The sequence below is a fragment of the Sciurus carolinensis genome, chromosome 8 (genome assembly GCF_902686445.1).
Source record: "Sciurus carolinensis chromosome 8, mSciCar1.2, whole genome shotgun sequence".
Classification (NCBI taxonomy): Eukaryota; Metazoa; Chordata; class Mammalia; order Rodentia; family Sciuridae; genus Sciurus; species Sciurus carolinensis.
Window position 1 is genome coordinate 40,018,186 of NC_062220.1, and position 27,537 is coordinate 40,045,722.

At 33.1% G+C, this 27,537-nt stretch overlaps 1 protein-coding gene across 1 annotated transcript in view; it reads left to right on the top strand.

Moving 5' to 3' along the window:
• Vwde (von Willebrand factor D and EGF domains) overlaps window positions 1-27,537 on the top strand; it is a 70,903-nt gene that overhangs the window by 15,141 nt on the left and 28,225 nt on the right. The window contains exons 3-13 of the mRNA XM_047561686.1: window positions 1,320-1,551; window positions 8,279-8,344; window positions 11,560-11,807; window positions 12,354-12,443; window positions 14,503-14,647; window positions 18,096-18,313; window positions 18,553-18,626; window positions 20,103-20,373; window positions 22,854-23,062; window positions 23,199-24,142; window positions 26,622-26,758. Of these exons, the coding sequence (XP_047417642.1) occupies window positions 1,320-1,551; window positions 8,279-8,344; window positions 11,560-11,807; window positions 12,354-12,443; window positions 14,503-14,647; window positions 18,096-18,313; window positions 18,553-18,626; window positions 20,103-20,373; window positions 22,854-23,062; window positions 23,199-24,142; window positions 26,622-26,758 (2,634 nt within the window). The remainder of the gene's footprint in view (window positions 1-1,319; window positions 1,552-8,278; window positions 8,345-11,559; window positions 11,808-12,353; window positions 12,444-14,502; window positions 14,648-18,095; window positions 18,314-18,552; window positions 18,627-20,102; window positions 20,374-22,853; window positions 23,063-23,198; window positions 24,143-26,621; window positions 26,759-27,537) is intronic.

Genomic DNA, 27,537 nt, shown 5'->3' on the forward strand with positions numbered 1-27,537 from the left:
ATAATCTCAGTTACCTGGGAGGCTGAGACAGGGAGATCACAAGTTCAAAGTCAGCCTCGCCAACTTATTGAGGCTCTAAGCAACTTAGTGAGACTCTGTCTCAAAATAAATAATGAAAAAGGTTGGGGTAATGAAAAGCTTAGGGGTAAAGCCCCCTGGGTTAAACCCCCATCACCTAAATAAAAAATATAAGCACATAAATAAAACATAATGCTAATTTTTAATTCCCATAGAAGTAGATAGACGTGCCTTTTCCAATACCAAATATTCTAATGCATTAGACATCTGTATTATTTTTGTGAATTGTATATTTGTGGCATTAGAATTTTAGATGAATAATAATATGGTTAAAATAAGTCAAGAAGTAAAATAGTTTAACAATAAATAATGCAGCATACTAAATATAATACTATTTACAAATAATTTTCTCCTTTAACTTATTTATTTTATATTTTTTATATTTTTATATTTTTACATTATTATTAAATCATATCTAACAATCTTTCTTTTATGCTTTTTTCTTTGCTTTTAAACCAGGAAATAATAAGATTAGGAATTACAGTCTGTTTAATGAGTATTGCATCATTGCTAGGGAGACCTCATGTTATGTACTTTGCTTCATTTACACTTCAGTACAGCACTTTAGGTAGGAACTAATATCCCTTCATACAAAAGAGAAGGGTGTTGAGTGCCTTGTCTAGGTCATGAATTTAGTAAGTTCTTCCCAAATCATACAGTTTCTTCTTATTTTTCCTTTGTTAGTTTTCTATTTTTCAAACTAGAAGTAATTTTTACAGTAGGTTTCATGTGAGCTTTTAGCTTCATTTTTTTTCTCAAATTGCTAAATAATTTGTCCCTCATTAGATTTTGAACAATTTCTTCCTTCTCTGATTTTTTTGCATCTTGAACTCTGCATCAGCTTCTTACATATTCTATTTCCAGCTATTTAGCAAGAAATTTCCAAGATCAGTTTTTCTTTGTGTTATATGTTAAGATTACTTCAGATTGACTTACCTTGTTTTAGAATGTTCATCAAGCTATTTAAATAAGTTATCTGACTTGGAATTTCTCTTTTTTACAATATGAATGTTATAAATAGAATAAATCTATTTATTTTAAATTTAGTATTAAAGTAGTAAATAAAAGCATTTGTAGTAAATTAAAATTAATTTTTCTTTTATAGTAAGTACAGGTACACCTTACATTTTTAAATGATTGATAATTTAATATTTTCAATATTGTTTAAAAGAAATGCAAAGTTGATGTATCTATATGAAAATAAATTGGATATTCAATTTTTGTTTTCTCTGATGCAAAAGATGAACCACTGTGGAACTCAGGCCCCGATCTGGCTTTCTCTGAGAGATTCAGAAACACTGCCTTCTCCTGGGGAGATCAAGCAACTGACAGCTTGTGCCACATGGCAGTTTTTGTTTAGCACTACAAAAGACTGCTGTCTCTTTCAAATCCCAGTGTCAGTACGAAACTGTGGGCAATTTTATGTGTACTTACTACAACCCACTCAGGGATGCATGGGCTATTGTGCAGAAGGTAAGAAAATAGCAGTAATACACATGAACTGCTAATCATGGAACTGTGGGTGGGTGCATTTGTGCCAGTCTCTGGTTGAGTGGTATAGAACTACTGCAAATCCCAGTAAGAGACTTGTCTACCATTATTGCTAAACTGAAGCTAAATTTCTTGTTTACTTTGGCAAGTTTCATTTAGGATTCTTGACTAAGATCTTAAAGTGCTCAAAACTATATGCTGATATGCAAGTATCAAAGGAGGCTCTTGACCTTATTCCCACTGCACATAGTCATCAAGTGTTTTAAAAATTCTTTAGTTTCCTTACACTCCTTTCCTCTCTAATTAAAGGATCAAGGATGCTGAGATATTAAAATCTGGATTTTGTATTATTTCATCTAGTTTTTATCTCACTTAATCTTTTATTCACCAATATTTGTTGACTGTTTATCCAGTTCTAGGAAGTTAGGGTTACAGTGATGAATAAGACAAATTAGCTCTCTGTCCTCATGGAACTTATATCCTGCTGAAATCCCTCAGACAATATATAAAAATAAAAACAAACTGAGTATAACTCTTAAAGAATAAAATGAATACCCATTCACTATATAAATTAACATCCATTTACTATAAATATTCATTTACTATATAAGTACATGATTAGAGAAATAAATATAGGAAAGAAGACAAAGCTTTCTTAAAGAAGAATTGCAAATAATATTTTTAGCTTTCATTCCACTTTAGAAGATGAAGCTTTATTTTCCTCATTTTGATTGTGGGCCAGACTTTGTGACTTACTTGCAAATAATAGTGTATGGAAAGGAAAAATTATGATTTTACAGTGGAGATACCTGGCAGATCCTACATTTGATGAAAGTTAACTTCACTAATGATAAAGCATGTGGATATCATGTATCTCCTGATAACAGTCATTAAAAAGGGAACTACTCTTTTTTGGCCTTCTTCCCCCAAATCCATACCCCTAGTTTAAGCACAAGAAAATTCATATAAATTCATGTTAGAGAACATTCTACAGAACACCTGAATAGTGTATCTCAAAAATGTCAAAATTATGAGAAACCAGGCAAGAGTGAGAAGCTGTCATAAATTGTAGTAAAACTCGACAAATAATTTGATATGATATCTTGGATTGGACACTGGAACAGAAAAGGGAATCAGTAGAAAAAGAGTCTTTGGATTATTTAAGAGAATAATCCTAAAGTCAATTTCTTAGCTTTGATAAATGTATCATGGTTTTGCTAATATGTTAAAATTTGCAGAAAATAGATAAGGGATGTATAGAAAAACTCTAAGTTACTTATTAAAATATTTTCTGTGATTCTAAAGTTATTCTAAACTAAAATGTTGATCAAAAAACAAAAAAAATATTTTGGAAATTAATATGTTATGAAATAAAGAAAACTGGTGAATGCAATAGGAATGGGTTGGCATAGGCATGTTATCATAAAGGATACCTATGGAAATCTTCTCTGAACAGGTGATGGATTTGAGCTGACATCTGAATTAGGAGAATGGCAGCCATGAAAAACTATGGGTGTAAAACATTTCCAGTAGAAAGAACAGCAAATGCAGATGTCCTTAGATAGGTATGAAGATGGCAGTTCAGAGAACTGAAGGAGGAAATGTGGCCAAGAACAGAGCAAGTAGATTGTCCTTGGAGATGAGGTCAGAGAAGCAAGAAAGTGGCAGTAGCTATAGGGTCTTCAGTTCAGGATAAAAACGTAGATTGAGTCATAACTACAGTGTAAGTCTTAGGGACTTTTAAATAGGTAAATAATATGCTCTTGGGATTGAATTTAAAAGCGCATTATTCCTGAAGGAAGATGTCAATAGGCTGTTGCATTAATTCCATAGAGAAATGGTGATGTTTTAAAGCAGATGGGTGGGGGAATTGCTTGAACTAGGTGTCATTTTCAGACAGACCTTGTGAACTGAATATGGGAAAAGGAAAGAGAGAACTCAAGAACAGTATCTAGGATTTTTGCTTGAGTTACTTGGGTGGGGTGTAAGCTTTAAATTTTGGAGAGAGGATAATCAAGTTCTATTAGGCCTGTTATCCAAGAGGAGACATAATATGCACAGATAAAGAATTTAAACCAGACTCATGAGTCTGACTCTGACCATGCTGTTCATTTAGGATGTCATGGAATAGGGACCCTTGCTTGGAGTGCACAGAACATACTAGTGTGAAGTTCACCCAAGATGATTGAGCTTAATGAAACATTTTGTTTCCTTTTTCTCTCTACTCAATTATGACTTAGGAACTCTTTGAAAAGAGAAAATGTGTCCTTTTCATCAGGGTATCATGACTTGGTATTTTGAATAAAATAGAGATTCAATAAATTATAACTAGATCTATTATTTAATAGAACTAGTGAAAACCCCTCAGATGCAAGAAGCTCAAAACAGAAAGACACTACATCATGACACTTTTTTTTTTTTTTACTTATTGGTTATACAATGATGAAGCTGATAACTTGGGAATTTATCCTAGTTTCTCTAGAAGGATGAATGTACTCATGTATCACTGATTGGGGAAAGAAACTAACCTGTGGTGTGTTATCTGGGCCCAACCATATCATATGTAGGAGACTGAAAAATGCTGGGAGGTACTGCTGCAGATCAGAGTTATCAAATTAGGTAAACATTTGATTCAGCAAACAGTATTTAATTACATCGGTAACACATAAACATTTCCATTTCCATCTTGAAGTTGTTAGAGTCCCCAAACTAACAAACCCTAAATAAAATACATACAGCAAAACAAATAAAGTATTTATTCAAGTATTAGAGTAGTTAAAATAAAACCTTATTTTGAGTTTTAATAACTAAATTAGACATACTAAATGTTCAATCTCAAAAATCATCTTACTCATCATAGATGTAGAATATGAACCAGTATTGTTAGAAAAATGAACTTCTTTAAAGTTTTATCATCTTTACCTCAGGAAATCTGTTTCTTAATACCAGCATGAAGAGTTTTCTCAATTAGATATCTATTTGAATTGACATTTAACAAAATAACAATTTTAATATTTTGCAGGTTTGTAACTCATTCTTTTTTCATAAAAACCATGTCAAACATCCCAGTTTTCCATTTTATTTTTACCGCCATATTATTTTCAAAATTTCTTGTAAATATATCATCATTAGTCAAAACTTGTAAGGAAGTAAGGCATTATTGTCTACTCTATGTGATAATAGAGACCAAGTAAGAAAGATAATGTCATCAAAATATTTTCTTATTTTGTTTTTGGAATACAAGTAAAATTAATAGTAAATGAAATCATTTGGATTTATTTTATCATTTATTTCCCAATAGTAGTTCTATCTTTATAAAAGAAATAAAGTTAGTGGTGACTAATAAGATAAAAAAATGTATAGTACAAAATTTTCTAGTTCAAACATATTTACTGGCAGTGTTCTACAATAATAATAATACACAAATTATTTCATGTTTACATGTATATCTATATAATGGAGATATATATAGTGGAATCATGTTTATTTTCCAGCCAGTGAGGCAGGTCCTTACTATACAGGGAATATAGAGAGGTGGACAAAATAAATGTAGTCCCTGAGTATGTACAGAATATTTGTGCAGTTAGTAACTGCAATTAATAGTAATGAATGGAAAGATTAAAATTTGCTGTAGAAGAGAATGCTTGAGGTTGGGGACAAATATAATTTGCAGTGCCGTGTCACTAGAGAAAACCTCTTCTGATGAAGTGGCATTGATGCTGACAGCTGACAGGTAAACAGTTCATGGTCAAACTGTAAGGGGAAAAACATCTCAAAAAGCAACAACAGCAGGTGACAGGTCCTAAGGCAGTAAGTATGCTGTGCACAGACTGATGACAGTACCAAGATGTTGGATCCCGGTGAGTGAGGCAAAGCACAGACCTGTATGAAAGGGCAGAGAGCTCTGATCATTGAGGGAGCTCTGCAGTTTGTTCTGTCAGATTGGATTAAAAAGCAAGATCCAACTATAGGCTATCTAGAGAAATACTTCAAATGAGAAAATGAGTTAAAAGATATAAGGATAGAAATATACCTAGGTAACACTAATCACAAGAAATCTAGAATGACTATATTAATATTAGACAAGGTGTATTACAGACCAATGGATATTACCAGGGAAAACAAAGGTCATTTCTGAATGATAAAATGATCAGCTCAATAAGAGGACATAATTGTATGCATCTAATAACAGATTTCAAATATGTGAAGCAAAACTGAGAGTTTTGTAAGGAGAAACAGACAAATCTATAATTATTATAGATAATTGATTGAGCATATAAATAATTGATTGAGCATATAAAAACAGAAACAGTGAAAATGGAGACTAGAACATCTCTATCAATGAACTTGATCTAAATGACATGTAAAGAGACTTCACACAACCATTCTTTCCAAGTGGATGTGCAACACTTACCATATAAATCACATTCTGAGCTCTAAATTAAGAAAATTAGTATATTAGGAAAAATTAAAGCTAATTATATTAAAACCCACTAAGCATCTATAATGAAAGACCAGAGAATCATAAATTCAATATTTGTTTATATATTAAGAGACTAAAAGAAAAAGCATAAATGAGACTCAGACTAAACAGATGAAAGGAAATGATCAAAATAGAAATCAATGAGATACAATACACAGAAAGAACAAGAAAATGCAATAAGATCAAAAACTGGATCTTTTGAGACATTCAATAAAATTAATAATTCTCTGACCAGTCTGATCAGTAAAGAAAAACAATCTTGGGACTGGGTATACAGTTCAGTGGTAAAACCTAGCATGTACAAAGTCCTGGGTCAATTTTAGCACCACACACACACACACACACACATACACACACACACCACTACTACCACCACAATCAAAAGCAACTACAACAAACACAATGTCATGAATAAGAGAGGTGATGCAACTAAAGATTTTACAACTATAAAAGCTTAAACCAAAACAGAATTATTATGGACAACTCTATGCCAATGCATTTGATAATTTAGATGAAATAGACAAATTTCTTAAAATATGCTGACAATCAAAAATCATTAAACATAAACACATAACCTCAATGGTCCTATATCTATTAAAGAAATTTTATTTCTAGTTAAAATTCATTCCACAAAGAATATCTCAGGCCCAGATGGTTATCGATGTCAATTTTGTAAACATATAAGGAAGAAATAATACCATTTTTACATAAATTCTTCTGCATAAAAGAAGAGGAGGAGATACTTCTGAACTTCTGTGAAGCCAACATACTCTAAACTAAAACCAAATGTAGATATACAAGAGCAGAAAACTCTGGAACTATAACGTCATGAATATAATCATGTTATCTATTTTCAAAAAACTCCAGGGGAATCTATAAAATAGCTACTGGAGGTGAGTTTAACAATGTTGAAGGATAAAAGATCAACATGTGAAAATCATTTGCATTTTTTATAATAGCAGTGAATAATCAGAAAATTCATCTAACATACCAATTATAGTACCAAAAACATGAGACACTTAGGAATCAATCTAACAAAAGATGTTCAAGACCTGTACAATGAAAACTATAAAACTTCTCTGAAAAAAATTATAAAAACCTAAGTTTAATGGAGAGAGAAACTGTTATGGATTGAAAGACTCAATGTTAATGTGTCAGTTCTTTACAAACTAATTTTTAGTTCTAGAATGGTCCTGATAAATATCTCAATAATTTTTCTTGTGGAAATTGACAGGTTCATTCTAAAATTCACATGGCAACAAAAAGTACCTATAATACTCAAAACTATTTTGATAAGGTAACAAGTTGGACAACTTATACTACCTGACTTTCAAACTTATTCCAAAGTTACAATAAAATAGTGTGTATTTACAATAGGATAAACAGGTAGATCAATGAAAAAGAATAGAATCCATAAAGGGAGTAATACAGTTACTTGATATTCAACACAGGAACATAACCAATTCTACAGGAGAAGAATTGCATTTTCAATACATGCAAAAATATATTCATATGCAAGAAACTTTAGCCCACATCTCTTGTTAAAATACAAAAAATACCCTTACAATTATCATGGACAAAAATGTAAAAGCTAAAAATATAAAACTTCTATGGAGTATTTTCTCTTTCAGGTAAAAATACTCTTGTTCCTAGGTTAAGCAAATATTGCGAAAATACAAAACTAAAATTGTTAACTGCAAAAAAATATAAATTGGATGATTATGAATAAAACTGATAAATATCCATGTTCCAATTTTTGTGTGAAAATAAGTTTTTAACTCTTCTGAGTAAATTCCAGGAAGCACCATTGCTATATTAGAATGAGAGTATATTTAGTTTTATATGAAACTACCAAACTGTCTTTCAAAGTTACCATACCATTGTGCATTTCCAACCAGTAATGTGTGAGAGTTCCTGTTGCTCCACATCCTCATCAGGTTTTGGTACTGTCAGTGTGTTTCATTATTTAATAATGCAGATTCAAATTTAGGAAACAAGATACAAAAGCTATGACTGTTTTGAACTATAATTCCTTATTTTCATTTGATCTTATCTTTGGGGAGAAATTTTTATTATGAAAAACTAAAGAAACCCAGAGAGAACAACTAAGAAAGTCTTAGTCATATTAAAACATATTTCTCCAAGAAATTTTCATCTTGGATATATGTAGATTTTTATCTTTATGCCCAGTTGAATAAACAAATATAAAACCTTAACCTTTTGCAGCTATTTCTGATGCAAAATTACACACATGTGGTCCAGAAGAAATAGAAATTGAAGGGAACTGTGTTGGTGAGTATAACCATTTTGTGTTTTAATAATGTATTTATGAACTAGTGATGTTGACAAGTACTTACGTTTTGGGACTTTAAATGTTGAATTATACTAACATTTGACAAAGCCATAGTCTGGTACATATCAAATATAAAAATTACTTTTTTGTGATTTTAAGATATATTTCTAGAGTGGGCAGAAGTACAAAGAATTAAGAAAACATAAACGTTGGTAGAATTCTTCATGAGAAAATTTGGTAATTTATCTCAACATTCTTGAAAACCCACATGTATTTGTGCTATGATTCTTATTTCCAAAAATCCATCTTCAAGATCTATTCAGTGACGTGTACACACCCAATATTTATAAGAGTTTTTTTCCTAATAATGAGAAAATAAATATGCAAATATCTAATAACCATTGATTGACTCAAAATTTCTGATGTGCAGGTAATGACATAGGGTTCTGCAAACACCATTAAAATGTAGAGGTGTGTTCTTTGAAATTAGTAGATGTTCTTGGTATATTGTAGCTAAGAAATCAGATTATGCAATACAATCTGTGTACAATTTTGTTTTCTAAACTTGGAATGGAACCACCATTTGACCCAGTTATCCCACTCCTCTGTGTATACCCAAAAGACTTAAAATCAACATACTACAGTGGTGCAGCCCCATCAGCGGTTATAGCAGCTCAATTCACAATAGTTAAGCTATGGAACCAACCTAGGTGCCTTCAACCAATGAATGGATAAAAAAAATGTGGTATATATAAACAATGGACTATCACTCAGCCATAAAAAGAATGACTTTATGACTTTTGCAGGTAAATGAATGAAACTGGAACCTAGCATGCTAAGTAAAATAAGTCAACCTCTCCCAAACCAAAGGCCAAATGCTCTCTCTGATATGTGGATGCTAACATACAACGTGGGGAGGAAGAATAGAATTTCGGTGGATTAGACAAAGGGGAATGAAGGGAAGGGAGGGGGAATGGGAATAGAAAAGACAGTGGAATGAATTGGACCTAACTTTTCCTATGTTCATATAGGAATATACAACTCCACATCATGTACAATCACAAGAATGGGAACCTAATTAGAATAAATTATACTCTGTGTATGTATAATATGTCAAAATCACTCTATTGTCATACATATCTAAAAAGAATTTTAAAAAACAATTTTGTTTTCTAGGAAGATAGCATTTGTACCAAACAAGTTTTGAAAGGTCAACACTAAAGGTATTATTGGTAGTCAATATTCTCCTCCTTTCAATCTATATTTTTTATTTGCTATTTTTGTTTAATGTCCTAAAGTTATTTCAAATATTAAGAAATCCTCTAGTTATAATATTTTTAAAATAAATCACTCTAAAATAGTCTAAATAACAAAATATATGACATATCTATAGGATGGGCAAAAATTAAAACATTTATTCAAACAGCCTTTTCATGGGCACTCTAGTCAAATGTGATGTTCTAAAATGAATATAATGTTAATAGAATTAACAAAGGTGATTTATATGGTGAAATAAATTATAATGAGATAAAATAAATCAGGATAGATAATATAATGTTCAAAGTGCCAGGTCTAAAAATTAATTTGCTTTGTCTTTTAAAAATCTATTATGTTGGGGCTGGGGTTGTAGCTCAGTGGTAGAGCACTTGCCTAGCATGTGTGAGGCACTGAGCTCAATTCTAAGTACCTTAGAATAAATAAAATAAAGGTTCATTGACAACTAAAAAAACTTTACAAAAAAATCTATTATGTTGTGTGCACGTATGAATATGTAACAACAAATCCCACTAACAAGTATAATTATAATGTACCAATAAAAATTTTAAAACAAATAAACAAAAAAGTTATTACAGTAATTCTTAAAATAAAGCCCTGAATTGGTTTTCCATATAACTATTACAATTACAAATAGATTTTCCAGCCCCCTTTTCTAGTATTCTTCAAATAAATTACTATATCTGAAAGACCGTTTAAATAGGCCCTCTGATATAAGTTCATAGAAGAATAAAGTAATATCCCTTAGTAGCAGTAAGCATGAAGTATAATAATTTGGCTAATCTTTATAGTAGGTATGGAGTTTCTTTATTATATTCTTAAAGTAAAATCACTTTTTTCTTGAATAAAATTAATTTTCAGCTACTTCTTGTGTTATTCAAAATGTTTATGCTATTAATTGGAAAACACATACAATACAAAATTGTATATAACTTGGGGAAGTAACATATTGAATATAAATATTCAATATTGAATATAAATATGCTGACTTGGCTTAATGTTTAAAATGTTTCGCAAAATATTTGTTAATTAATTTGAAAATAATTCATTTGTCTTTGGGGCTTTGGAATATGGTATCTAACAAAATGACACTTTCAAATATCTGAAAGTATATTTTCCCTACAGAAGAGACTTTAAAAGAAGCTCTCCTGCAAGGTTCCAAAATCTAGATGACAGAGTTGAAAGATTGGTTTTGTGGTTGTCATAAAATTATAATATATATAACAAAAATAATTTGCACATTTCAAAATAGTTTTAGAACATATTTTTAGAATTTCTCACTCAGAAAAATAAAATTAATTTTCTTTTTCAAACACTTAAATTCTCCAATTTAATTTTGTAAATGGCCAGAATTTTAAAAAAATAAATTGTAAACTCTTCATATGAGTTCCTAGAAAAATTTTCAAATATTGTTAGCCTCAGAAAAATGAAAAAAATAAGACTATTGTTTAGAACTTGATATATTTCACCGACAGAACTAACACCCCAATGAACATCTCTTTCAACCAAAAGCATTGAAAAGTTGCATTATAAGAGTGTATTATAAGAGTAAAAAAAGAAAGTCATTTGAGTTTACTTAGTAACTACTTTTCTTTATAACAAAGAATTATAATGTATAAAATCTGAATTTTGTTATGTCTTTTTGAAAAAGATAATTGACTAAAAGAATGTAAATTAATTTTCAAGAGCCAGACTTTTCAAAAGCAGACATTTAACATTCAATAATACAAGCTTGATGATTTAAGTGACTCTGCTGTCAGTCAATACTTATGTGATCATTCATTTGTCAATATGTGTTACTTTGTTGACTACTAGAAAATAGTCATTTTTCTGAATTTATTATTTTTTTTCTTAAGATAAATCCTGAAGTTATAGCCTTTGTGTGATTAGTCTTTTCTTCAAGATGCTCAACTAGAAATTATGCTTCTTCTCCCACCAGGTCAGCCGCTGGCCTCATTGCCACCTCCACCGCCAGGAAGGCCAGAGGTTGTGGTGGAGCTGATTGAGTCCAGGCTCTTCTGTAGGTGTGCTTTTGATGTTTCCCCTACAAACAACTCAGTGGGATTTCTTATAGCTTGGTCTAGGCTTTCTTCTCAAGAAATTAAAGAGGAGCTGAAACAAGAGACCACAGTTCAGGCATTCTCTCTTTTAGAACTTGATGGCATAAATCTCAGACTTGGAGACAGGGTATGTTAACAAGAACTGGATTTTCTTTTCTTTTCATGAATGTATGTATTGATTGTTCAAACACAGAATTTAAAATATATGTGAAGTCGATTTTTGTTTCCAGAATATGAAACACTAAGTTTCCCTAATTCCAGTGATAACTAGATGACTCAGTAATATAGTCTTAGTGATTATATATGCATATCTCTTTTTAGCAACATGCTGATTATTATTGATGAATCTTTGTAACTGTATATCTCTTCCAGGTTTTAAAATTATATTCTTATATTTTGGAAAACGATTTTAATTTTTTTAATGATGATATCATGTTTATTTACTTTCAAATACATCTTAGATAAATAGCCTACTACACTTTAGTTTATGTTGAGGTTTGAATGAGTAATATTTTATAATGGTGAAATTTTCTCAAATTTCAGGGAAGTATTTAAAGTACTTAGTTCTTTTATCTATCTACCAAGAATTAAATTAAGAATTTAAAGATAATAATTTATACACATTTTCCTCATAATTTTTTTACTAAATGATTATTTGTTACTGCATTTGTAGATATTCTGTAGTGCATCTGTCTTTTTCTTGGAGAAACCACATGTACAAAGTTTAACCATCGAAAGCCAGGAATTTTTTGCAGGCATTAAGGTATGTAGCAGAGGGGATGAATCAGAAAGATTATCCCTCTGAAACTATTTCCTCAAGTTGTGATCTGTTCATAATGGTTTCTGACTGAGTCTGAGAGATAAGACTCAGGAGTCTTTATTTTTGAGGAATAACTTCAACAATTCTAAGGCACAACAAAGTTTGAGAACCCCTGTTAATGAACTAAGGTTGATACATAGAGGTGCTCTTCAACTTACCATGGTATTACCTCCTAAGGAACTCATCACAATAATGTTAAGAATAATGTTAGCTGGGTGCAGTGGTGCACACCTATAATCCTAGTGGCTCGGGAGGCTGAAATAGGAGGATTGCAAGTTCAAAGCCAGCCTCAGCAAAAGCGAGGTGCTAGGCTGGGGAGATAGCTCAGTCGGTAGAGTGCTTGCCTTGCAAGCACAAGGCCCTGGGTTCAATCCCCAGCACCACAAAAAAAAAAAAAAAAAAAAAAAAAAAGTGAGGTGCTAAGGAACTCAGTGAGACCCTGTCTCTAAATAAAATACAAAATAGGGCTGGGGTGGTTGCTCAGTGGTCAAGTGCCCTTGAGTTCAATCCCTGGTACCCCCCAAAACAATGTTAAGTCACAAATGCATTTAATACAGCTAACCTGCCTAACATCATAGCTTAGCAAGACTGTGTATGGTAGGGTATTAGTTACTTACTCTCCTGATCACATTGGTGACTGGGTCACTGTCACTGCACAGCAACACACATATTGCTTGCCTGGGAAGAGAACAAAACTCAAAATTCAAAGTATGGTTTCTACCCAACATGTGTCACTTTTGCACCAACATAACACTAAAACTTCACAAATTAAACTATCATAATTCAAGCTCTTATAGCTTAAAAAAAAAATAAATAACAGCTCTAATTAAAGAAAAGGCTGTATTCCCATAATTCATTCTCTCATTTAACTAAAAGTTAACACATCAATATTTAGTAGTGATTGGGCTAAATTAACAATGCAATATATTTAATTATTGCTGGTAGCACTAAGGTCTAACAACAGGTGAGCAGAGGTGACAGGAAATCAGGAGTGGTAGCAGGCATGGAACAATCTCAAGAGGTTCAAGCAGGCAAGAACAATGCATCTGGGAGGTCTCAATCAAAGATCTGGAGTTTGACCTACAGTCATTCCAAGTTCAAAGACAAGTTGGAAAAAAGATTGAGAGAACAGTACTTTTTTTTTTTTTTTTTTTTAATAGCATTCACGTTACCCAGCAGGAACCAGAAAAGAAGAGTGGACTGCATTGTCAGAATAGCATTTCCACAGTGGGCAGGGAGGAGGAACTCAGACCTAGTCAACACAAGGGCTTTTGATCTGCATTGGTATTCACTCAACAGACAAGGTCAAGGGTCTGTGGTCAGCCCTCAGTACTGTTTCTAATTAAGCTAAGAGAGAGAATAGTCAGTACTTAAATACATCTCTTTTGAGACCTAACCAAGACTTGAGGCTGAATAAAACAATTCCCCACATACAAAAAAAAAAAAAAAAAAAAAATTTACCTGTGAACTGGATTAGGTTGCAGCAGTACTCATTAAGTCTATCTGTGGAAAGCAGAAACATAAATATCTTGAGAGTTGAGATATTTCAGGTGACAACAGTCACTTGATTTACATATAAAAATATAACTAAATTTTCATTTAAGGTGGTGAGTGTAAATCCCTGAAAATAACCAAACCCTTCCATTGTTATAACAGAAAACAAGTTTAAGAAAATAGGATTCTGGTTTTTCTCCATTCTCCAGTGCCCATCACCATCAGAGACACTAAGGCAGGCTTAGACAGGACTTGCCCAACATGTGTTGGAGAGTCAAATTTTGTCTAAACCCAGGGGTGCAGCAACTCCATGTATTCCTCTTCATGCAACTTAATGTTTTATTTGATTTTGTCTTAAATGATCTTATTTAGTTTAAAAAAATTCCAGTGCTTAAGTTATCACCATCTCATTTAGCAGAAGAGAAGCTGTTAAGAAAATAATGTGCTTTAAAAAATATATTTTAAAACAAATTGCTTTAACATAACATTCCATATATTGCTACACCAGTTACATCCTGAATCAAGTACTATATCAGAAGATGGGAAAGAATACCAGTTGAGGATAGAGAGCACAATTCCTATTGTTTGTTCTGAATTTACTGAGCTTGATCAAGAATGCAAAATCTCATTAAAGCTGAAAACTGTTGATCAAGGTAATATACTAAATTCATTTGATTTTGTTATTAGATTTCAAATGCTAACTGATGCTTTTTCTCCTCAAAAAGTCTCTTGAATATACTCATCTACTAAGTTATGTTGCATGTTTACATCATATTATTGCTGAATCATATTAATAATGTTGGATCAAATTGATGATCGCCAGAGCAACTCTGACTTATTCTTCTTGGGCTTAAAGCATAAATTAGAACTAATAGTTAACATCATCATCTTGTTATCATCTTTATGCTCCCTCTTCTCCCTCTTCTTTCTCCTCCTCCTAATTCTCATTCTGCTTCTCATTCTCTTTGCTTTATTTCAGAGATTGAGGGACAGACTGCTCTTTTAAGATTTTCCAAATCATCCTCAATGAGCAAGGTGTGATGTTATTCTAAAAGTTCACAGTATGAAACATGGATATCATAACACACTCTGCGCACTTCTTAATGTAAGACAAGTTGTGGATCTTTGAATTCTCCTACTTCAGTTACTACTTCTGCAGATGTCATGGTGCACGGCCACATACACTTCAGCCATGTAAAGAGAACGGAAATACTCCCACAGTGTTAACAAGATGGACTCTCAGAGGAGAAACCCTGTAGAGCAGTGGTTGGGTTGATTGAGTTCTCTTCTCCCTTAAGCCTCTGATCAAATCAAGTAATTGTTACATAGATTAAGATATAACCTACAAGAGAGATCACAGTTCTCTTCACATACCACATACTGTTTTAGTCAGCTTTTTTGCTTCTGTGACCATAAGACCGGACAAGAACAATTTTAGAGGAGGATAAGTTTATGCTGGGCTCGTTGTTTCAGAGGTCTCACTTCCTAAACAGCTTGCTCCATTGCTCTGGACCCGGATGAGGCAGAACATCATGGCAGAAGGGCATGGCAGAGGAAAGCAGGTCAGGACCTGACCACCAAGAAACAGAGAGAGGGGGGCTTCTCGTCTCACCAAGGACAAATGTCTACCCTAAAGGCACACCCCAATGACTCACCTCCTCCAGCCACAGCCTACTGCCATTAGTGACCATTCAATTGATTCTTATCAGGGGATTATGCATGGATCAATTGTTTCACCTCTAAACTTTTTTTTTTTTTTTCTCTTTGTACCAGGGATTGAATCCAGGGACACAACCACTGAGCCACATCCCCAGCCCTTTTTTAATATTTTGAAACAGAGTCTCACTAAGTTGCCTAGGGTCTCACCAAGTTGCTCAGGCTGATTTTGAACTTGAAATCCTCCTGTCTCAGTCTCCCAAGCAGCTTGGATTACAGTCATGTGCCACCATGCCCTGCTTCCACATCTAAACTTTCTTATACTGACTCACACATGAGTTTTTGGGAGACACCTAATATCTAAACCATAACACAATCCTTTTATAATACAACATAACACAAAGTTTCTGGGTCTAGATGTCCCTGTTCAAAGGGATAAAAATACCAAAGAGTATCAATGGGGTCAGAGAATCTCATGGGAATGGTGCATCCAAGAAAAAATATGGATAAGGAGAGAGAGTAATTAAGAAATGTCTTACTAAGATACTTGACAGTTAATCTAACTTGGATGATGCCCAGCTTCGGAGCACCATGAGCAACATTATATTTTAATCAGCCCAGAAATATGGAATAATGACCTTTTATTCAGACATTTAGACACAGTTCTACTTCAAGCTACCTTTTGAATATACATAATATACAAATGTTACTACAATTTATGGGCAGAATAGAAAGAAGACAATGCTATTGTTTTCCAAAATCAAATTAGGCAAAGATTTTCTTCACTCATAAGAATACTTTAAAATGTATTTGCATGCTCTCAAATCTTTCAATAAAGCAGGCATCGCCAATGTAAAGATAGCCTTAAATATATTTCCTACGTGTTCGAAGTTTGTGTGTTCTTATTCATTGTTAGTTAAAAATTCTCTCTCTCTCTTTCTCTCTCTCTCTCTCCTAGAGAAAAAATTCTGAATTTCATTTTGGTTCTTCTTCTTATCATCTATTTAAGTGTATTTCTATTAAATCTCTACTCTCATAGAGAAAATGTTGATGTCTCAGTGAATTTCTACATAGACCATGCTGCTTTTTCTCAGGCTTAAAGAGAAGGACACTCAGCCCTCATACCATAAACCAGGCAGGTGAGAACAATGACTGTATTCAAGCCCCAACTATCCCATAGTCACTTTAAGGAGCTGGTTAAGAGTTTGGGTATTTTCATTGTTTTTGTGTGTATAAAAAAGTTTGTATTTCTCGGGAAAGCACATAAAAGAAATTTTTTCATGAATTTTAAATTCAGTGCAGTGTACCTATACCTAACCATTATTATTTCATACCTGAATAGTCTGTGTAGGAGAAAAGAGTTTTTAAGTTTTTTCTTCTTCCTTGTTTCTCAGAAGGACTTTTTTATTGAATATAAAAAATACTACGTTTGTGCCAGTTTTGAGGGAGACATGTGTTTGTTTTGTCTATTTATACAAATTTCTTGAACTCCTTCCTTAGTCTTTGTTACTATTTCCTTTTCAAATCTTTTCTTATTCTTTGTTACCTAGGTGAGGGAGGTTGTGAATGTATTGGTACATTTGAGAGGTGAAAGGAGATAGTTTGTTACTGATCTAGGGTTTTCCACTTCCATTTGTGTTAACTTTACTATTTTTTTAAGATGGTAAATCCTATATAAATAATTAAATCAATTGCTATCATTTCCAGTGTATGGAACTGGAATATGAAGAACTGCCCTAAAATTTATTACAGAACAATCTGGACATTAGGTCTAGTTGCTTGGCAGATAAAAATCAAATTATGTGTCTTGGTGCTAGAATTATGACTTTCTTTTAAAGAAAGACAACTTTCGCTTTTTGCTCTTTTCCATTTTGTTAAACAGTTTTTAATGTTTTAGTGCATAATAATTTCAGGTTTACAGGTTACATTGTACATATACGTTGTACCTATGCATTGTACATATGCATACTTACATATACATGTAAATAAAATATATTGATCAAATCAAGGTTATTAATATCTTCATCTCTTTATCATTACTTTGTTATTTATTGCTTTTGGATTTTATCTAGGAGCATATGGATTGGTAACTTGGTTGAAAAGAGTCATGTATATGTATGTAAATATGTATGTATATTTTCAAGTTTATCGATTATCTGTAAAAATCAGGTAAATTCAATAGCTTTTCTTTTTATCTTATTCTAACTAGGATTCCAGTCTTGTGGCTGTACATGATATGGAGATTCATTGTGGCATATTCATACATGTACATAGGAAAGTTGTGTCAGGTTCATTCTACTGTCTTTCCTATTAACTTTGTTTTAATTTAGATGAAAATTTCAATAATATTTTTAAGAAAGAGAAAATAAGAGTAATCATTCTATTTAATGTTTCATATGTCTATACCATTGGGAAATTTTTTAGCTTTTTTCTTAATTAAAATAGGTGAAGAACATCGAGGCTTAAACTTGGCATTATCTTCCTGCCACGTGGATCTCCACCAGGCAATGTCCTGTGCCAATGGCACCTGTAGCCAAGCTTCCGTGTACTACACTGCTGTCACAGATTTTTCCCAAGATGGAGACAGAGTTACCAACATTGTGGTACAACCTATAGTTAATGAGGATTTCCTGTGGAACAGCTACATTCCAGACAGCATCCAGGTTGACAAATTAAAAAATGATCTTCATAATTTAAACTTAAAATGATATGTATATTTTATCACTGTACCTTGTAAACTTTAATTTTAAAATAATTTGATAAATTATGAGTTTTAAATGATTCCATTTTCAAAATGTAAGACAAGAATTAATGAAAAATTCATTGCAGTTGTGATGAGTAATTCATTGTAACTATATAACAATTAATTATGATATTTATCAAAAATGTCTTTGTTTTTAAGATCAGAGTCCAGGATGTCCCAACAGCTTACTGCTATTCATTTACTGATCCACATATAATTACCTTTGATGGCAGGTAATTTCCTAAGAGTTTTTTATTTTAATGGTTGTTGTTTGTTTTGGTTTCACTTTTTTTTTAAATAGCATTCTGTTTGATCATTTCTTAGTACTAGTCACTGAAAAATTAGAGATGAAGGCACATTTTGCCATCACTGATTTGTTTGAAGATACCAGTTTATTTGTATAGATTTTTTTTTTCTTAAATCTGGTGTGTATATATATTGTTATATAGTTGTTAGCCTGAATTTGTAGAAATGAAGTTTATGAAAAGCAAGTTATTTTTCTTTGGCCATCTATTTGATTTTAATAACTTTATTATTTGCATAAGAGTTGTTTTCTGTGATGTACTGTGTTGTATACTTATATATAATGAAATAATCTTTAAGTTTTAGGAAAATAACACACTAGAATTTATTAAAAAATGAATCGCCTTTAATTTGTAATGAGAATACTCAGGGAAAAAACTACTACGAACTCATAAAAGCCTGAATATTTTCCTCTGTAGTTCAAGTAAAATGAGCAATAGGACCAAAAAATAATCTGAGCTACTCTGCTATTAATATCTGCATAGAAAGATTTAAATGCAGTGATAGTATTCTGAGGGATTAGTGATACCATGTCCTTAAGGAAAACAATACTTTATTGTTGATTTGAAATTTTCTTCATGATGCCAGGTAGTTTTTTTTTTTTTAATTTTTAAAAAATTGTAATGTGATCATTTTCGGTAAAGTCATTCAATATGAAGAATAGATGTAGAATTCCTCCAGTAAAAATGACATTCCACAGATCTGAGCAAGAATTGAGAAATTGGCAGAACTGATTCCTCATGCAAACTTTCTTCTGTGGTTATAATTGAAGGCTTTAGAGTTTTGGTGGAAAAATCCTCAAGAAACCATAATGGTGATGTATTTAATCTGACTTAATTCAACAAGATTAATTGTTCAAGAGCTAGGTGACAAGTCATGTTCTAAGTGCTTGGGGGGTGTGTCAGTGATAGATTATCTTTCTTTTATAGAGCCGATTTCTGAATAGAGGAAAAGAGATATTAACACAATTAGTAAATAAGTATGTAGTGAGGCTGAGAAAGATAAATGCCATGAAGAAAACTAAATCAGGTAGAAAGGGAAGGCTGAATGTAGGTTTAGTAATTTATATTAAATTAGACTGGTCATGGAAGGCCATTGTGAGGGTAATGTGAACAAATACTCAAAGAAGACCAGGGAGACAGCCAAGTGCATGCCATTGGGCAAGCCTCCCTCCTCAAGGAGTGCAGCCTCTTCGGGGTGATGAAAGGTAAGAAAAGGGTAGTGGGAGAGATGCAGGTGTATTATTCAGTGCATACAAACAAATGTTTATGACCCAAAAAGGTGTTGGGAATCTCCATTTCTCATTCTAACATCAAAATATATTGAAAGCCTATAAATAAATGTAACACATACTATTGCCATGTTTTATAACAACTCCTAATGCAGTTGACTTTTGTTAACAACAGAGTATATGATAATTTCAAGACTGGAACGTTTATGCTTTATAAGAGTATGTCACGTGATTTTGAAGTCCACGTGCGTCAATGGGACTGCGGAAGCCTTCACTACCCTGTGTCGTGCAACTGTGGGTTTGTGGCCAAAGAAGAAGGAGATGTTGTTACTTTCGATATGTGCAGTGGTCAGCTACGTGAATCACAACCCTATTTATTTGTAAAGAGCCAAGATGCATCCAGCAATATCAAGATAAGTGAATCTTACTTAGGAAGAAAAATCACAGTATGTATAATTCTTTAGTATTAAAAATAGTTTTCTTTTTCTCATTTTGAATGAACTATTCATCTCTGTTAAATTAGGAGGTATCATAGATAGTATATGGATTAACTACAATCTTAGAATGACTGTTTTTGCACCTACCATATAGAAGTAGATGTAGTTAAAACACTGTCAAACCTAAGTTGCCTTTTTTAATATTTCAGTATCACAATTTTGGGCATTATTTATAAAAATCATTTTTACAGCATCTAATAAATGACATATTAGATGACAGATATAATTAAAAATAAATATGAAGTAGCTAACCAACTTTTCAAGTGAATTTAACATGTCACTGCTTTAGGAATGGACTGGTAGATAAGTGGAAGAGAATGGAAAGTCAGGAAACATTTTCAAGATTATATATATATTCACTAACACTATTTGTTTTGGGGGGGCGGTACTGGGGACTGAACTCAGAGGCACTTGACCACTGAGCCACATCCCCAGCACTATTTTGTATTTTTTTAATTAGAGACAGGGTCTCACTGAGTTGCTGAGCTCCTCTCTTTTGCTTAGGCTGACTTTGAACTTGTAATCCTCCTGTCGTAGCCTCCCAAGCCACCGGGATTACAGGTCTGCACCACCCCACCCAATTCCCTAACACTTTTTAAAGATAATATTTCATGTCTGTGAGCTAACAATTTGTATCTTATAGTCATGTTCATTTTCCTCTCATATTTCAATAAAGTAAATTCCAGGTAAGTATAATTCAGACATAAATAAAAGTGTTTGTACATTTTTATGATATTTATTCAAGTGAACTATAACTTTTAGCATAACATATATTTTAATTCCATCTCAAAAACAAAAATGCAAATAAAGAATTAGGGAAAATATTTGCTAAATATGGTCAGTATATAAAAAAGATATCTCTAATGATATACTCACCATTCTCTTGAGCAAATATTATGCAATGATAATTCAGAAAGAACATTAATAAACATGTCTAAAATACAAATAACCAACAAAGATATAACAATGTTAAACACATTAGTAATCAAATCAATAAATACTGATCAAATATCTCTCATATAATATTGTCAAGAGTAGTGAGAGTAGAAATAAATAGTCTTTCTGGAGGGCATATACATTAATACAATCTGAACCTCTCTATGTAGTTATTTTACAAAAATTTTGCTTGTGGAAATTGATTGCAGTAAAATAATCAAGGATGCACATAACCTCAATGCTATTCCTTTTATCTCTTCTGATAAGAAGGTAACCTTACAATTAATCAGTAGTTACTGAGAGGGTTCAGAAATATGAATTCTGTGGCATTCAAGTCAATTCTTCTTTCAACTCTAAATGATTTGTATCAAAAGATGGTAACACTTCACTCCAGTTGTGATACTATGACACAATGCTCTGTTCCCTAAGATGCCACAGGGACATTATCAAACCTGTGGGGCTCAGAGGAAGGGAGCTTACATAATTTCTTCATAAGGTACTCATGAGATTTCTCATCAGAAATCCTGGAACTCAGAAGGTAGTGGGTTGATATATTCAGAGTGATGTAGGGCAAAACCTATCCACCAAGAATCCTATGGCCAGCATAAGTGTCCTTCCCACAGAAGAAGAAATGGAGGTATTTCAAGATGCTTAGGTCCCTTCATGCTGCTATTTTTAGATTTAAGAAACTAAAAGGAGAACAAGAATCAGAGAAGCAAACACAGAGGTTGTATCATTGTTGACTCTTAGAAGAGAGTTTTTCCTCATGTACATCCAAGTGGCTGGTCTGGGACAGGTGCTGTTCCCACAACAGAGAAAGGTGGCTCAGAGTTAAATGACAAAGGCTTTTAGAGTCATTCAGGAAGTACCTCTTGTTTTGATTGCCAACTCCCCAGGCAACCTTTGGTTTTAATGTGGCTTTCTATATGCCAGCTTGCAGCAGGAGAATGCTGATTAGCTACAGGAATATGAACTACTTCAGAAATATAGTTATCTGTGTAAATTAATTACTTGTGAGTCTAATTCCATATTAAATAACTATTATCAGAAACATAACTTGGGGGCTGGGGGACATAGCTCAGTGGAGCTATGTTGAGCTAGTTGAGAGACCCTGGGTTCAATCCCCAGTACCAATAAAAGGAAAACAGATAAACATTACTTGTAAACATTGTCCTTAAGATTTATAACTGTTTTCATTATATATCACATTTTGGTTTAAATTATTTAAAGAAAGGAGTTGCAAATAATATATATCAATAGAAATCAATAGGGGATTAAATTTCAAATCAGAAAAATGCAAAAATACATTATTTTAAAGTAAAGCAATAAAAAAGAAGTTGTCCCCTGGTGGGGGAAATCAGTATTTAATTCTGTTTCTATAGGAGGAATGACTGAGTTTGCTTCTTATTCCTTAAATAATGTTTTTTTCTTGATCCAAATGGAATATTGCTATCACATCTTCTATTTATGTGTTGGTTTTTTCTGTATTTCAGATTTCATTTTCTTCTGGAGCTTTTATCCGTGCTGACCTGAGTGAATGGGGAATGAGTTTAACCATTAGGGCACCTAGTCTAGATTACAAAAACACTTTAGGACTCTGTGGAACCTTTGATGAAAACCCAGAAAATGATTTCCATGATAAAAATGGGGTCAAAATTGATCAACATTTTAATAATCGTGCTGCTTTTATTAATGAATGGAGGTAAGAAATAAACTATTTTTCATTTGTGATTGTATTATTTGACTTAAATACGAAAAGTCTCTGACTTTAGGCAACATATTTCTGGGGAAAATGCTCTGGTTCAAGTAACTTTTGTTTTCTGTTTTCCATCTGGAAGGATTTTACCAGGGAAAAGCATGTTTGACAGGATGCCAATTTCTCAGACTTTGCCTGGAAAAGTATCATATTGTAGCTGCTCATTGGATAGTGCTACAAAGTACCCATTTTCTAATCATCTGGATAGTGTTTCTCAACCAGAAATTGCTTCAGGTTGCAAAGACCTCCAACATGTCAGATTCTCTTCTTTGATACCAGAACTAGATGTCACCTCTGAATATATCAATTCAGAAGCACTTGTTGGGAGGATAAACAAGCATACCCTTAGAGAAGAAAATAATGTGACTGTCTTACTGCAAGGAAAGAAGTATGTAGAACTAACCAAACGGGACTTAAATGTACAACATCCTGGGAATGAAAAGCAAGATGCACCAAAATATTTGGACAATGAGAAACATACGCAGGACCAGAGGAGGAATCGACAAAACAGATGGAAACGGCAAAATTTCAATGAATTTCCTCCTTGGTTTGCTTTCCAAAGTCTCAGTCAGACCAACCTGGAACAGTTTACTTATTTCTTCCCCGAGGACCATGCTGAAGATGTCCACCAAGAGTTCGTCCCCTTGTGGCCCACACCCTCTGGCCTTACCCACTACAGCACCTTGGAACTCTGTCAGCGCACTCTAGCCAACTCCAGCATAGGCAGGTTCTGTTTTGCCTTTCTTGGCAAAAGACTAGACCATGTTGTAGATATGTGTGTTAAGGACATTCTGTTAAAAGATGACGTTAGCTGGGCAGAAGCAGGTGTGGCCCTTCTAGAAAATGAATGTGAAAAGAGGATTTTGGAAGAGGGAAAATATAACACAGAAGAATATGGCAAGTCTATTGAAGCAATTCTCTCGGTATTAAAATGCCCCAATTTATGCAGTGGCAATGGGCAGTGTATGGAGTGGGGGTGTGCATGTCTCCCAGGCTTTAGCTCCTATGATTGCAGTGATTGGTATGGTAAGTAAACACTCCTAAACTGTAATATTGTGCATGACATTTTTTTAATTTAATTGTTTTTATTTGTTCTAATTTTTTGTACATGACAGTAGAATGCATTTATGCATCTTGATAGATCATACATAAGCGGAGTATAATTTTTCATTTTTCTGATTGTACATATTGCAGAATCACATCAGTCATGCAATCATACATGTACATGAGGCGATAATGTCTGTTTCACTCTACTTTCACTCCTACCTCCGTGCCCCTTCCTCTTCTCCCTTCACTCCCCTCTACCTACAGTAAAGCTATTCTTCCCTATCTCCCCACCTCTTATTGTGAATTAGCATCCGCATGTCAGAGAAAACATTCTGCCTTTGGTGTTTTGGGTTTGTGCGTGACATTTGATTATGAAAGTATCTTTCTTCCTTTTTGATTTTAGTTATCTTAGGGCTCATGACAATTATATAATAATAAAAGACCCAAGTTTAAATGATTAAGACATTAATAATTTCCGCAAAGTGTTTCATCTCATTCAGAGAAAAATTGAACTTCCTGTAATTGCCTGGAAGGCACATCGTGGTCTGGCACTCAGAATCCTCCCAGACTCATCTCCTCCTGCTGTCACCCCTCATGCCACTGCTGCAGCCACTTTGGTCTCTACTGTTTTTGAAATTGCCAGACTCACTCTGCCTCCTGGCCTGTGCATGCAACCAGTCCTCCTACATATAGAGAATAATCGTTTTCCCAGAACTCAAATTCAACCTATTCTAAGCATGATCTTTATATGATCTTGCTAATCATGCTAGTTTGCTTAAAATTGTTTTTCTCTAACTCATCTACATAGTGGAAACTGTTTTATCTCAAAATGTTAGAGAAAGAAGATTTTTAAATGTTGACTTGGTTCATTTAACCAGTAAACCAGGAATTCTCGATTTCCCTCCCACAACCCCCATCCTTCCCTTTTCCATTTACAGCCTCTTCCGTCTCAGTACAGACTTCACTCTGATTTCTCAAGTTAAAAATTTGCAGTTATTGACTTAACTGCAAGTTTAACTCCCTAGCAGCAAGTCCAGCTCTAGTTTCAAGGTATTTCATCTCTTTCCTTGTTCCAAACTTAGTGAAAGCCACCATTATCTCTCACCTGGATCATCATAGATTCTCTCAAAGCTTATTTTCTATGTAGGAGAAGCCAAAGTGAACCCTTTGAAGTGTAAGTCAGATCACATTGCTTCTCTGGTTAAATCCTTCAAATGACTCGCAATATTTTTCAGAATGAAATCCACAATCTTTACATGGACTAGAAGACCCCAGATAATCTGAGGTTCCCCCACTCTCAGTTCATTGACCACTTTTCCCCAAGCTCACTGCTCGTCAGCCACATTGGCTGCTTTGCTGTTCTCCCAGGCCTGTCCCTATCTCAGGACCTTTGCACTTACCGTTCTTTTTTTGGAACTTTCTTCCACCACACAATTTCATGACTAACCACCTTCGTTTTTCTCTGTTCAAGTGTCATATTATCAGAAAATCTTTCCATGGTCATGCAGAATAAAATATTTTTCACAAAATCTCATAATCTTTATATCCCATAATATAATATAATATATTCTCTAAATTACTTAAAACATTGATGAATTTTATATTCACTTTTTTCATTTTCATACTTTTGTCTTCTCATATCAGAAAGTATATTAGATGGAGGGGACTTTGTTTTGTTCATTACTATAACCCCTATAATAACAGCATATTCAAAGACATTACTTAAAAAAAAAAAAAAAAAAAAAAAAACTTATTAGATGTCTGAAAGAATAAACTAATCAAGGGATTTCCTTGTAAAACTTAAATGAAGAATTTTCAATATTTTAATTCATTCATGGCTAATGACACTATTTTATTACAAAATTATTTTTTCTAGAACCTATCTATATAACACAAACCAAAATGATATAAGCAAAATGTATTTCACTGTAGTTGTAATTTTCTTTCTTTCCTTTCTTTTTTTTTTTTGGGTATTGGGCTCTGAGCCCAGGGGCACTTATACAATGAGCCTCTTTTTATTTATTTTGAGACTGGATCTCATTAAGTTGCTTCTCTAAATTACTGAGATTGTCTTTGAACTTGTGATCCTTCTGCCTCAGCCTCCCAAGTTGCTGGAATTACAGGCATGTGCCACCATGCCCAACTTATAGTCATGATTGCTTAATACCTGTCTTTAATAGATATAAAATATCAAAATATTAATGAAGCCTGTATGTGTCAGCACTGGTAGCAACTGTAATGACATTGTTGACACTGTTGTTTGTTTAATGGTAGATGGTACTTCTTTTAATACCAGAATGCTCTTAACGTTTAATGGTTTAATTAATGCAAATAGTATATGGGGTGTACTTTGAAATATTCTTTTACATATGCTTTTTATTTGGGCTTTGAAGCATAATTATGTAGTTTCTTTGGAATTAAAAAAACATGTTCTATTTGTTATAATTGTTTTCCAAAGACGAAGTTCCTGAAATCACAGAGCTTGAGAATGCTGGATTCTGTGATGTTCAAAAGTATAATTGTACGATGGTGAGAATTTTTGGTCAAGGCTTCAAACAGTCACCTTCCATTAACTGTGAAGTTATTAAACTGCAGGTATGTAAAATAATTTGTAAGTATTCAGATTAATTTTGTATTGAATTAATTTGTTCAATCAGACACACAATCCCAAAGGGTGTTAGGTCCATAGAGAGTGAACAGGAAGATGATTTAAGTTGCTTAACCTTGAAAACTTCCATATTTATAAGCTTTCTTGAAGTATTTTCCATTATTTTAATTGAGCTAATGGCCACTATTTTCAGTCATAATAACAAAAAAGTAAAAGACTATCAAGCTTGAAATTCTGAGGCATCTTTATTTTCAAATTGCAAAACCACAAAGAATGGAGATCCTGCATGAACTGTAAGGTCCAGAGACATAAATGTTTCCCTTTACAAATCAAAACATGAGGGCCAATTGTGCTCATTATTTGTATTTCCTTTACTATGGATTTCAGACTGGAAAGTGTCACCCTCCCCCAGATTAGCATTTTTCTTCCTTGAAGAAAAAGCTAATATGATATGAGCATTCAGTGTGACTATTAGCATAGCAAATTATACCTTATTTTTGATGATTATTTATATGGCCTTCCTTTTCTTTATTCAAGTAGAATTTTTATTTTATGGGCAGCTCTTTGGGTGAGCTGAAAGTTAAAATAGTAAATAGTATTTTAACATTCTTCTTATGCAGGCTTGAACCTCTTCTCACGCTCTACTCCAGTTCTATGCTGTGCATGCAGCCGTGACTTTTCACACACTCTCCTCTCCGGCCATCCTAAATCACACTCTGTTTCTGCTTCCAGCATTCACATGGTGGGCTCCTTTTTACTTCTAGGA